Source organism: Larus michahellis, chromosome 1, assembly GCF_964199755.1.
Source record: "Larus michahellis chromosome 1, bLarMic1.1, whole genome shotgun sequence".
Classification (NCBI taxonomy): Eukaryota; Metazoa; Chordata; class Aves; order Charadriiformes; family Laridae; genus Larus; species Larus michahellis.
In genome coordinates, this window is record NC_133896.1 from 159056677 (window position 1) to 159070013 (window position 13337).

Here is a 13337-nt window from a genome sequence, read left to right on the forward strand (position 1 = left end):
CACCACCATGCAGTTCCAGATGCAGCAGGCTAAAGAGAATATAGGAGTGGCTACCGGTAGCTACAGGTCAGGGCCCTTGCTGTGAGCGAGAACCTGATTCCAGTTGCCACTTACCCCACCATTTGTATACTTAATCCCATCATTGGTTATTGTAGAATTCTAGCTGTGCAAAGACCAAAAGCATGACTCTTCACACACAACTGAGCACCCCCACCACCAGGATGGGGTACATTCCGCTGCAGCTTTATGCTTTTCAACCTCTGCAATATGTCAGAGCTTTCACCAGGTCTTAACATGCATCCTTACCTGGGAAAAAACTGTTGAGTTTAGAGGATTGGGCACACTTAGCAGCAGAGGAGCTATATGTTTGAAATGCTGTAAGCTGAGGAGGATATTAAACCATAGCTTCCCACAGTCTGGATGACAACCAACTCATCTAAGACTCCTTCCTCTATGACTGGAAGTAGTTCTTGAATATTCAAGTGGCAGAAAATATTGGTATATGCATCTGGTAGCACAATAACTATGTTCTCTAAACACATACCATTTTTGAGCAGCTCATGTTTTTTTTAATTTTTTTTTTTTTACTTTTTTGAAGGAAACTGGGTTTAAGCATAAAATAGCACTGAGTTACTCAGTGCAGTCAAAACTGCACTTGTTGCATTTCTAAGCATAAGCAACTTCAGATGCCTGAGAGACCTGAAGTTTGAAGGCAGAGCGGGAGTTTAAAGACTTCGAAAGATGAGGGTAGTTGAAACAGTATTTTCAGAATCAGTTTTGGACTCAAAGGTATCACACAATGCAATGCCGAGCAAAGTTATGCAGGTTAGATCTCGGTGTGTCAGCGTGTGTATCAGAAGCATGGTAGTGGCATTAGCCTAATGGTTAAGCTAGAAGCCAGAATGTCATGCTCCTGTCACCATACAACTGCTAACACCCACAGTAGCTCATTCAGAGCTAGCTTGGTAATTGCTATATCATCTGTATTTGTCTGGAAATTACATCTTCAATTTCACCTAAGTATCTTCCTATCTTTTGCAGAGCTCTAAGTTTCTGTCTATACTGTTAAACACAGCAAACTTGAAGTTACTTGCAGTTGTGTGTATAAGGCTGTGAGAATATTCCTCAAGAATGGAGGGAAACAAAACTTATGAATCTTGAACATATTGTTTTGAGAAAGATCTCAGCAGTTAAGTGCTGACCCTGAACTAAGTGTAACTATGCACAGTCTCACGAAGTGCTACCCTGCACAGGCCAAACCATCCCAGACACATCCCAGTTAAGCAGTACAGAAGGTCAGTGGTACACTACCCAGGGGCATTTTCCACCCTTTCTTTTACACAACAGCACAGGCATGGTGGCCTGACACATGTGCTGCCAACCAAAACCACGCCTGGGGTTCTAGCTACCAAAGAGACAGTAGGACTGAGAGAAGAGTTGTACGGCTGACTTGCTGAACCGAGGAGACACGACCTAGCCCATTTAACCATCCTACAAAAAGTAGAAGTTAACTCCTGCTATTATGGAACCTATATTACGAGAAATTGTGTATCAGCCATCTAGCCCTCTGTTGCTACACTACGGTAAAAAGAACTGTGCTGGAAGTAAAAAGGCACACTTGGGAAACCATTAAGCTGGTAGCAGGATATGTTTCTGGCTCCAGTAACTTTGCAGCACACTGCAAATTGAAGCAATGCAATCTTAACCTATCATGGCAGGACTGGCCCAGACACACGCTTTCATCAGAATCAATCACTACCTGGCTGCCATTCCTACAGGGTAAAACAGAATAAATGAACCTGAAGGATGATTTCCATCTTTTATTGTACTTGTAACTTATTTCTCAGTAAAACTAACCCTACCATCAATTAATTTGAAAAGAGGCCATTACTAATTTTTAATAACTTTTTTTTTGTGTGCAATGATATTCACTAAGGCTTTCATAACTATCACTCTGGTCTTTTTAACATTCATTGATTAATAAAAGCAAGAAAAATGTTACTGGAGGTCATCTATCTGATTAATTAATACATTTAACTTTAATAACGGGCAACACCACTGATCTAGATGACACAAATTAATTCAGCCCTTTTCAGGTACTTCAAGTCACCCACTTTAATAAGGCTAAATACAGTTCATCTCAGTCAGCATCTCCAGCAATGGGAAGAGCTGTTAAGAAAAGTAGCGCTTCTGATCAGCAAGAATCAAACACAGCACCACCTTAATGGAGCTGAAGTTACTCATAAGACTATCATAGCAATATGCTTTTCTACAAAGTAAAATTATATGTTCGTTAATCTATGTGTGAAGTAAAAGGGAAAAATAATAGACGTCCAGAATAAAGTCTGTCATTTTTGTGCAATGTTAACTTGTGCTTACAGGCACAAGGGAATTTGTACTTCCTTTAACAGATCACTTGATCCACTGAGCAGCTACCGAGCCAGCAAGTGGACTCTGTATTGAAAGTGTGGTCAGTGAAATATTTCTTCCAGGTATGCATTCTTTGAAAAACTACACTGCTCTCTCTCAGAAACCATGCTGTCCTAAGAACAGCTATTGCTACAAATAAAACAACATTTGAAAGTTCAGAGCTGAAATACAGTACAAAACCACTTTAGAGAGCTTAGCTGGCTGCACTCTTTCTTATACAAAAAAAAAAAAGAAATTAATGTCTGGAACTTTTTAATTGATAAAAAAAAATTGTAACACACACAGGAAAATATGTAATTTTCCTTCTTTTTAAAAATCAAATTAGATCTTTCCGTTTCAGTGCAACTTAAAAAAAAAAAACAACAAAAAAACCCAAACACGCCTTGCTTTTCAAAAAGTGAAGACTAAGAAAAGTAAGTCCTGAAAAGCAAGGCAGGAAATAAGTCTGTTAGGCTTTATTTTCTCTTCCTAACCTTGTTTTTTAGTAATTTGAGGAAACCGACAGAAGCCTTACCTTTCATCTTAGGAATTAAGTCAACTTACCTGAAAGACCATTTACTCTCTCCCTTTCCAACTAAAAATAAAATGCAGCAATTTTACTTCAGGAAATAAATAAATAATCTGTCTTTTACTACTATGCAGTGGGTATGAATCATCATCTATGTATGATTATGATTTTTTGGCAGAAATCAGTCTTTGAGTTCTGTTAGGTATGAATTTATTTTAGAAACTTAAATCACTGGCCTGGAGTTTATTCTGCATTTGTTCTGTTGTAGGACTTTTTACGAGTTCCCACTGCCTTAATTTATCCAGTCACAAAGAACAATGACTTAATCTGGGTTATTCCTTCTCCACTTGTTTGACTGGACTAAAGCAATGAAAGGTACTTGACCACAAAGCCACTTGTCCCAGAAAAACTCCCATTTGAACTCAACATCACAGCACATCTCATCAGAACCAAGAGTCAGAGAAGACACATAAAAACTCTACAGGTATCTGTACTGGCTTTGAGTAGAACCACACTCAAGAGCTCCATTCTTGTTCTCAAAACTTCATGGCAAAGATCCAGTTTAGGAGAAAGACTGCATCAAGCCTGTAGATGAAAATTAGGACCAATGTTTTTGTTATGTAGGTATATTGGACTTTCTGCTATAAGTGTAAACCTTATGTGACAAAAGTTGGAGCGTTTCCAGGGTCTAGGCATAAAAGAACTTCATAATGAGCTGTCAGAAACTTCACTGATGTCCGCTGTCTGATGTTCAGTGCAATGAATGCTACCTTGAGCTTGCCCTCTATAATAAAAACATACACATATACTTTGCATGCCCTTTCCTTAGTAAATTGTTCTGTATCTCCGCCCTTAAGATCTGTCTGTTAAGGAGTTTAAACAACCTAAACCCTTTGATGGAGGCAGTCTAGTGTCACTTGGATTATTGTTTACAAACCAGACATATTTAGCCCAGTTTGCCTCAATGAGTTATAAAGTCATGTCTCAGCAGAATCAGGTGCTCTGCATATTTACATTTTAAATTCATGTTTAAACAGTGCAAGACAGTAAATACTGCTGCAAATGATCTTGCAAATACATCCAGAGAATCACTGGGTGGGATTTAAACCATCCAAAGACAACATGCCTGATTCTTTCCTCATTTATGGCGGTGTAAATCTGTGACAAATTCACTCAGAAGCGATGCTTAGCAGTGGCCTAGAAAAGGCAACGTCTACAAAGCAAATCAAACAGCATGAGCAACTGCAACTTAGAAAAACATAAAAAGCACTGGGGCTTCTCACTCTTGATTGTAAAGTACAGAACCTTTGGCTACCATAGATTTGGTAAGAGTAATTGATTCAGTTCCTAAATATTTGGGGAATAGCAGGGCAGGTAAGTAATTTGTTTATGTTTGTTAATGGACTTGACTACCCCTAGATTTTTCTCATTTAACGCCTGTGGTTTGAAAGTGATAAAAACACAGCACCAGTGTACCAGAAAACTGACACAAGAGCCTGGTTAACTGATTCTGCATTTATAGCATTCACAGACAAATGTTGTGAATTAAACTGGCAAGTGTGGGTAAAGCTCCCTGAACATTCAAATCGCTGCAAGCTCAGGCAAGGCACCCCAAAACTGTGGGAACATGTGGCCTGGAGGCCTTGAGGCTTCCGTTCCTCATCTGAGGACACAACCTTAGGTCAGAAATACTGTGAAAATGAAGACGTTTATATTTCTGAAATGCTCATATAGTGAAAAATGTTGAAGAGCAACACAGAATATTCTCGTTTTAGAACAGAATAAAATGGCACAAGCCACACGTGGATGAATGAAGGGAAAACAAGCTATTTAGTAGCAGATCACTGAGGAAATATAGTCCAGAAGCTTGGGTGGGGTGGAAAAACAACAGCATTAAATTTGTATACACAAGGCAATCCAAGAGTATCTCAGACAACTTCAATTCTGGCCTTTCCTAATGTTCATATGCTTTGAGTTTTCAAAATGAGTATCATTTTCATCTGTTTGCATTTGTGCTCTGTGTGTGTAACAAAAAGAGAAAAAGCATGCACACAATGCAATTTTGATAACTAAATATTCCCAAATAAAATGTATACAATAAAAAGGATTTATAAAATGTTAGTTTTAGGGATTGAACTTTATTTTTACAAGCTCCGTTCAGATGCTGTTCAGTCCATTCTAATGTTTACATCACTTTCTTTATATTCCTCCCACAACAGCTCATAAACGAAACAAAAAGTCCCCACTTTTTATTTTTATATTTTCTTTACAAATATCCTATATTTATAAAACAAACCAGAGAAAAGTGACAGTAATTTCCCACTCAGTGACATTTTCACTGAAGAAACGTATTTGCTAGGGTACAGTGAACTCTCTCAAGAAAATGAAATATAATCCCACTATGAAATTATTCCAAATAATATTTTTAGGAAACTCTTCTGAAAGCATAAAAACATGTAAAATGGTAAAAAATTAGTAGTTTTGGAAATGTTTATCCAATTTGCTTGGATCAAAAGTGTGTCTCACCACACGGCTTTTCCACTCAGGAAGATCAGTGTGGGAAACTGTCTGTGTACAGTTATTTCTGCACACACCTCGCACTTTAGCACAGGGTAACTTTATGATGATCTATGCAGATCAGAAATGAAACCTCCCCCTGACTGTCTCCAAAGATCAGAATTTTCAGAATGAAACTGAAGTTTTGCCCAACATCCATTTTTTCACACTAATAAACACTCACTGGGGACTAGCAGACTCCCACTTGCTCTGAAAGCAGGCACAAATTCTACGCTATCTTACCTCTGACGAGAATAAACATCAGTGTCATCCCCAGTTCTTTTAGAAGAAGCTCAAAGCTGTAATAAATTACTTCTAATTTCAGTATTAGAGAGTATACTGGTATTTTGCTTGCCCTACACAGATGAGTTTAGCACTTATTTACGGGATATTTAAAATACCCAATACAATATTAGATACAAATGCAAAAATTAATCTCTTTGTCACTTTTATTTTATAGTAAGGCGATACATAGCTGTTAAGAGTTTGTTATTCTTACGCGTAAAGGGAATTCTGATTGTCTGGGAAGTGCAAGAGGAATCGGTGGTGTTACTTTTTTTCTTGTCCTTCTCTGCCACCTAGTGGTTGCACAGAACAGGTCTCTCCCTCCTAATACGGCACACTTCTCTTGACAAGCCGTGAATTCACACGCTATTAAACATGTTCCTCTCACACTTCTTAAAACCCCCTTGCCCCTTTCACATACTTTAAGGCCACTGAGGCCAAAGTCTGTGTACGGCAGTCCGGGATCCCCGACCTACTAGACTGTGCGTGATACCAAAATAAACAGATTTAATGATACTTACCCGCAATTAATGTTTTTTTCTTCTCACAAAACTGTAGCTCAAAATATTTTATAAAACAGCTGGAAAAATCATTCAAGGGTGTCTTTGCATGGCCAAAGGCCTCCAAGATGCAGTTTACCTGCAAGACAATGGTAAAGAAGTGATAAGAGAGGAAACAAACAGGAGGATATTTTAATAAACATCAGTGAGGATGGTTTATGAACAACTGGAAAAGAAAAGGAAAAAAAGAAAACCGTTTCAGCTTGGAATTTGACAAAATCCTTCAAAGTTGTGTTGGTTTTTTTTTTTTAAATAGAAATTAAAGTAAGGTAGCTCAAAAGAAAAAAAAAAAGTGCTGTCCGAATAGTGGAAGTTATAAATGGAAGGGACAAGACAATGGCTTGTACGTGAGCTGTGTCCTTACAGGTAGTTCAGATACAAGTGACTGGAGGCATATGCCCAGAGCTGGCATGCTTAGCAAAAAGATTAGAATCTTTGAAGGCAGCTATGCGTGTAAATTTGCAGTCAGTCGATGCTAATGACCAACCAAAGGAATTTACAAGCTTTATAAGATGCCAGAGATGGCATAAATTATTGATTTCAAATAGAATTACTTCAGCATTATACTGGTGAAAAACTGATGAAAAAATAGATTCAGACTTTTTTATGGCATGTCTCACTAATGCATTTCCATGTTACATCTTCATGGTCACAGCAATTATTTTGAAAAGAGAGGTTTTTTTAAAAAAGCATTATATAGGCCATCTTCATTCTATGTTCTCTCTGTATTTAGCTTTTCTCTTTGTAATTAGTTTCTTACACCCCTTACACCCTGCAGGATTCCCTTCAGCACTTTCCTCTGTTGCATCCTAAGAAATTGATTGCACTGTGGTCCAAATACACTGGTGTTCTGATATAACAGTGGTTTGCTGGAGCCGGATGACCTAGCTGGGGAGGGAAGAGGGCTGTGGAGTGGCACAGATAACATGTGATTCCTATCACAAAAACAGAAGCTCTAAAAATCAGACCCTTCAGAATTATTAATTAAACCAGCTATGTGTGCAGTAGGTGGCAGCAGAAAACTAGTCAGCATAGTTTTGGTTCCAGTAGTGTTTAGGATGCTTTTGCTCTTTAGACTAATTCAGCACTTGGTTTAACCCGTGCAGCTTTATTAACTTTAATGCTACTATGCATAACTGCAGCAGGAATGAATCCAGGCTATTGTGCTCGTTAAAGCAGCTTAAAAGGCAACTAAACCAGAAGCTCTACTTAATTCCCCATGGGTGGGATCTGCTACATCTACCTTTGCTGTCTGCAGTCAGGTGTCCCATCTAAGCTAGTTACAAGGCATCTCTCTATAACCAAAAGGCAACTAATTTTTCTTAATACGTGATGATTCTTTTCTGCCTGCACTAAGACTCATTGACGTGTACGGCTAGATCTACACTATTAAACTAAACAGGACCAGGAGCAGGACCCTCTATCATCTATGGTAAGTGGTGTGTTAAGGTTCACATTCAGACACCTACCCCTTCTTTTGCAGAATAGGGTGGACATACTGTTGTGAATGGCCCCTGGCACATGCTGTCCGCTGAATTGTGGCCAAAGGGCCTGTTTGGGATTCAAACTGTGTCAGGGAGCAGGGTAACAACTGCACGTTAGGGGTTGTTGTTCGGTTTACTACATAGATATAGAGTAGGTTAAAGTAGTCTACAAAGTTAACTAATTTTTGGACGGAGAAAATTAGGCCTGGTCAGCCCCCTCCCACACTCATTCCTCTTCTTAACTGGGGACAGCATCTTATTTCATTTGCACTTGATCATCATGGCTGTCCCTGGGAATTTTCCTGCGGTCAGGAGAGAAGTTGCAGCAGAGACAATACTACTTCCCACACCTCCTGATTCCCACTGCTGCCATATTTGTATCCAAAGCACCAGTTTTCAGTTGCTTATTCACTTAGTTCTTCTACTCATTACTTAATTTGAACTCTAGGAAAGAAAAGGGCTTGGAGGATCTGACATGAATTTTGGAGTTCTCCTTGAATATCATTCACAGCCTGATCGGTTCCAAACTGTTAAGCAAACTTGTGTAAGTAGTAAATGAAAAAATACACAGTAGAAATAAATAACACTTGTAGATCTGGTTCCTGGGTTTTAATTGAAGTGTACTGTTCCTATATAACGGTATTATTGTAACACTAGACTTCAAAATTTAAATCAAAAAAGTGAAAAAAATAACAAGGGTATTCTTAACATTGTTATGTGAAACCTAGATTAAATGTGTCAGTTTAGGAACATAATCAATGAATCAGATAGTAACGTGAAAAACACGTTAGCACAGCAACTGTATGACTACACAAAGTGAAGTAAAGCTAAAGCTTATTCAGTTACAGTGTTTTCAGTGTCATCAGGCTTTTTTAATATCTTCAGAAAACACAAATGAAACACCATTTTCTAAAATCCACCCAAAATCCACAGGACTTTTACTCCCTTACCAGCTGGAATGTACAAACTACGAACCAGTATAACTGTAGCCTTTCCCACATCCCAATAATCCTGATTTGAGGTTGTCTGTTGGTGTCAGCTGTACTTTTGACACTTTTTTATCATCCTTCTGGACTGAATCATGTATAATTCAGGAAGAAAGCAGTGTGTTTTGAATGATGCATGTGATGCTATTAAAAAACCTCACAATGAACGATTCTAGAGTTCTGCTGAACATCATGTATGTTGCAAGCAAAAGTTTGGATCAAGTGTAAGTGCTGTAGAGGAAGGTCACCAGAGTAGGTGAAAGAGCCTAATCTTTTTTTTGTTTTGGTTTGGTTTTTTAAAGTATGAAACTCAGAACTGAGATATGACAACGCAGACTGTGCTAAAACATTCTGTGTAAATCTGTCTCTGAACTGGGATCTCAGACGACAATTTTCATTAGGAAAGGCAAGTTTTTGAAAGAATTTGAATTGAATTGACAATCTAGGGTTCAGCATAATTTAAAATGTCAGTATGAACCTTTATAGTAGTGTTACAGCTGTACCAATGAAACACGAGTTGCAATGTTCCGTCAAACAAAAACTACATTTACAATGTACTAGGAAGGAGACAAATTCACTTCATACATGAAGCAGGCTCTCATGATTTCATGTTACACACTGGGCAGAATTCAGTTCTGCTGTGGGAATTAAATATGACTGAGCAAATATTCAGAACTCTTGCCTATTTCATAAATATATTTACTATACAAATACTGGGCCATATAACTTTGTTCAGTCCCTGCAGTTTTCCTGCAACTTTCCAGTTTCTGTCGCACATACTATTACTTCAGATGCCTCAGTAGTTCTTATACCGTCCAGAGAATCACAGAATCATAGAATCGCCTAGGTTGGAAGGGACCTTTCAGATCATCTAGTCCACACATCAACCTAATGCTGACAAAAACCGTCACTAACCATATCTCTAAGCACTATGTCTACCCGTCTTTTAAATACCTCCAGAGATGGTGCCTCAACCACTTCCCTGGGCAGCCTGTTCCAATGCTTAATAACCCTTTCAGTGTAAAAATCTTTCCTAATATCCAGTCTAAACCTCCCCTGGCACAACTTGAGGCCATTTCCTCTTGTCCTATGGCCTGTTACTTGGGAGGATAGACTGACCCCCACCTGGCTACAACCTCCTTCCAGGTAGTTGTAGAGAGCAGTAAGGTTTTCCCCCCAGTCTCCTTTTCTCCAGGCTAAACAACCCCAGCTCCCTCAGCCGCTCCTCATAACACTTATTCTCCAGACCCCTCACCAGCTTCGTTGCCCTTCGAAACACCACCCCAACCGTAAACATAAATTTATTTACTTACTGAAGGCAATTAGTACACATTTAGGAGACAGTACCTTATCACACAAATGTCTCCTATTCACTGAAACACTGCTTTCCAAAGTCACCAAAACATATAGAAACAGAACTGGCCTCCACTTTTCGGTTTCCTCTCATCACATGAATGTGAGCTTAATCCTGTTCCCGTTTTCACAGGTCAATTCAAGAAAAGAAGCCTCCTTCGACTTCAATGGTGAAAACAAACCCTTTATGAACATCTGCATAGCAGATGCCTTTTTCCTTACAGTTCAAATGTCTTTGCCTATCCAAGAGGCCAGATTGTTGCTTTGTTCTACTCAGTGATCAGAATGCTTACTTACATGTTTTATCTTTGTATCAAAGGTATTTCTGCTGGAGCTGGCTCTGCAAGTGAGGTGCTTCACTATCTGTTTGCAGGCTTCAGTCTTCCCAGAACCACTTTCTCCACTGCAAGATGACAGGCAGGAAAGAGAGGGGGGAATCATCATTATTTTCACATTTGATATGTTATTTATATTCTCTGCTAGCTCTGTTTGAATGGATTTAACATATCACAGTCAAACTTTCATTTCAAATAACAGAAGGTTTATGGACGGCAAATAATAAAGAACAAAACATGAGAGACTGGCTGACTGTCTACGAGGGCTATCAGAGCTTTCAAGCTATATTGTCTTGTACTACAAGCCAAGTCAATCAAACCTAAAGCTTTCAAGCCATTTTGAAGAAGATATTTATAGCAAAGAGTTTATCTCCTCCTTTATCTTCCATCCAGCAAAGGAGCCCGCTTATGCTGCCTGGTTCTCTTTGCAGATGGAGAAATAGTACTATGGTAATGATGGGAGTCAGAAGGAAAGGAAAATGTAGAATACGGTAGGAAGAAGGGAAAGGAAATAGGAAAAGAAGAGGAAGGAAAAGAAAAAGATGATTGTTTTTATAACCTTCCCAGTTGCTGCAGTGTAATACACTCTGACTTCAGTGATCCTGTTTCACTTAATTTCTTGTTCATGTTGTGAAATAAATATTCCAAAGAATGAGAATGTCTGAAGGGGAAAATGAGCAAACAAAATAAGGTAAAAGGCAACATGAACAATGAAGGTAGCAAGAAACAACAGAGAAGTGGAGGGATGGAGGAGGGAAGCAAACTCAATGTTGGACTTCAAGCAAGGAGAAGGAAGGAAAAGAAACAAAAGAGACAGAAACGATAAAGTTAGTGAAGCCTGATTAAGAAATTCATGTAAGAATTTCTTACTTGAATTATAAGAAGCTGTTTTCTTTACAGACAAATGAACCAAACAAAATGCAATTTGATGCTTCACCTTCATTTATCTGCTTGATCAAATTTAACAAGCTGTTTCTACAACAGCCAGTTAGATTTTTCATAAGTACAATGGCCATGCTGGCAGGTCAGTCTGTTATCTGTATAATTTAGTCTGTGAAAATGAGAGGGCAGCAAAATATAGTACCTGTCTGGCCATTGCTTTATCTAGTCAAATCTCACTTCAATGGAGAAATCAATAAAATGAAGAAACAAAAGAGGGAAGGATGAAAAGGTCTTCATACTCAGACAGGGATGGGATCTTTGCACCATTTAGTCTCATCCAACTCTTATGGGACACATATGCAGCTCTCATGAATATCTTTTTTGTTTGCCTGGTAAACTGTATCTCAGGTGACAAGACAGATGTCTCATTACTATATATGATGTGTCAAACTGCTTTTATCTATGTTGTCCATGTTTCTACAATGAGCTGGAATCTGCCCCTGGACTGCGAACTCCTACTGGCATCAATAGGAGGTCTGTGGTCCAAAACTGCATAGGATTGCAACCTGGATATATGTTATGCAAAGTCCTCAAATAATGGGTCACAAAGCCATATTTAAACCAGGTCTTAGAATGAAAGAAATCATGTGAAGTCAAGAAGGTCACTGTCACAGCTAATATGTAACTAGTATCTCTACAGAATTGACAAGGTGCTCTCTAAGTGCATTATCCCTTGCTCAGATCTTAAGCTTCTGACTTTCTGAAAGAGTTTCAAAAGTCAGATTATACTTGATGTCACCCTCGAAAATCTGCATGCACCTCTGCCGTTTTAACGATGACTTCACTCGCCAATTGCTAATCATACCATGTTGCCTCTGTTCTTAAGTAGTAGTATTAGCCTTCTGTCTTTATAATGGTAGTGTCCAAACTCGATGTTCCTTTGCCTGTTATCACTACCAGCAACAGGAAAAAGTGAAACAAGGCATTAGTCCTGTGATACTCCTCCCCTAGAGACATTTCATACTCCTGCAAATTACAGATCTTACACCTGTGCTGTCCAGAAAGTCAGTGAACTCACTGACAGATATAAATCTGTCTTGCACCACCCCTCCTACCGCCCACTCACATTGGCCAGTCCACTGACACCTGTATGTCACCGTGATGAAATAATTTTGTCCCTCCACAACACACTTAATCCAAAATCACAGCTGCAACCTGCTATCACTATACCATGGGTTACCAACAAGATTAGCAACAGTGGCTCTTTGGTTATTTCAGCTGTTAAGGAACTTCTCTGAAGTTAAAACACCTCTGAAGTTTACTACAGTCATGTAGTACCAATGATGCCACTGAAGCAGAAGTGTTCATATATATTTGACCAATCAGATCTGAAATAATTTATTGTTTGTAACTACTCACAGCTTTTCGAATGCATACTGCCCTTTATATCCAGCAGATAAATGTTCGTATCATTCTGAGGGCTGAGCAAGACTTGATATTTAAGAAATTGTTGTAGTATTTTATTACTTTGCTTGCTTAGGCCCAACTTCAGAGTCAAAAATAGCTTCTCTAACAGAAGGCTTTTCCAGGATTAGCAGGGTGGGGTTATTTTTCAAAAAAGTCTCTCTCACAACTGGAGAAATTGGGGATGGGGGAAGAAGGGATACTAATGCAACATTTGATGTGCCTTTGATTGTTTTTGAGTATTACAAAGGAGACCTGCAAATTATAATTAAAAATAGAAAAATGCCTTCTTAAACAAAGGAACTGGAGTGTTCACCACGAGTTTCCCCACTTAAGAATTAATCTGTTTCACTTTTAAAATAAAGCTACGTTTTGTTTTTCACTGCAAGCAATCTGTGGCCCAGATAACACAGGACCATGCAAGGGTCCCCCAAAAGTAGATAATTTCTGTCTCTTCTTGAATATTTCTTCCCAAGATTGCTGTTCCCTAAACA

The 13337-nt window shown here is 38.7% G+C and overlaps 1 protein-coding gene across 4 annotated transcripts in view; it reads right to left on the reverse strand.

The window, feature by feature from the left end:
- The window catches only part of MYO16 (myosin XVI), a 400883-nt gene that overhangs the window by 162660 nt on the left and 224886 nt on the right, over positions 1 to 13337 (reverse strand). For all 4 annotated transcript variants that reach the window (XM_074561661.1, XM_074561651.1, XM_074561671.1 and 1 more), the window contains 2 exons: positions 10460 to 10565; positions 6301 to 6418 (listed from right to left, as the gene is read on the reverse strand). In XM_074561661.1, the coding sequence (XP_074417762.1) occupies positions 6301 to 6418; positions 10460 to 10565 (224 nt within the window). The remainder of the gene's footprint in view (positions 1 to 6300; positions 6419 to 10459; positions 10566 to 13337) is intronic.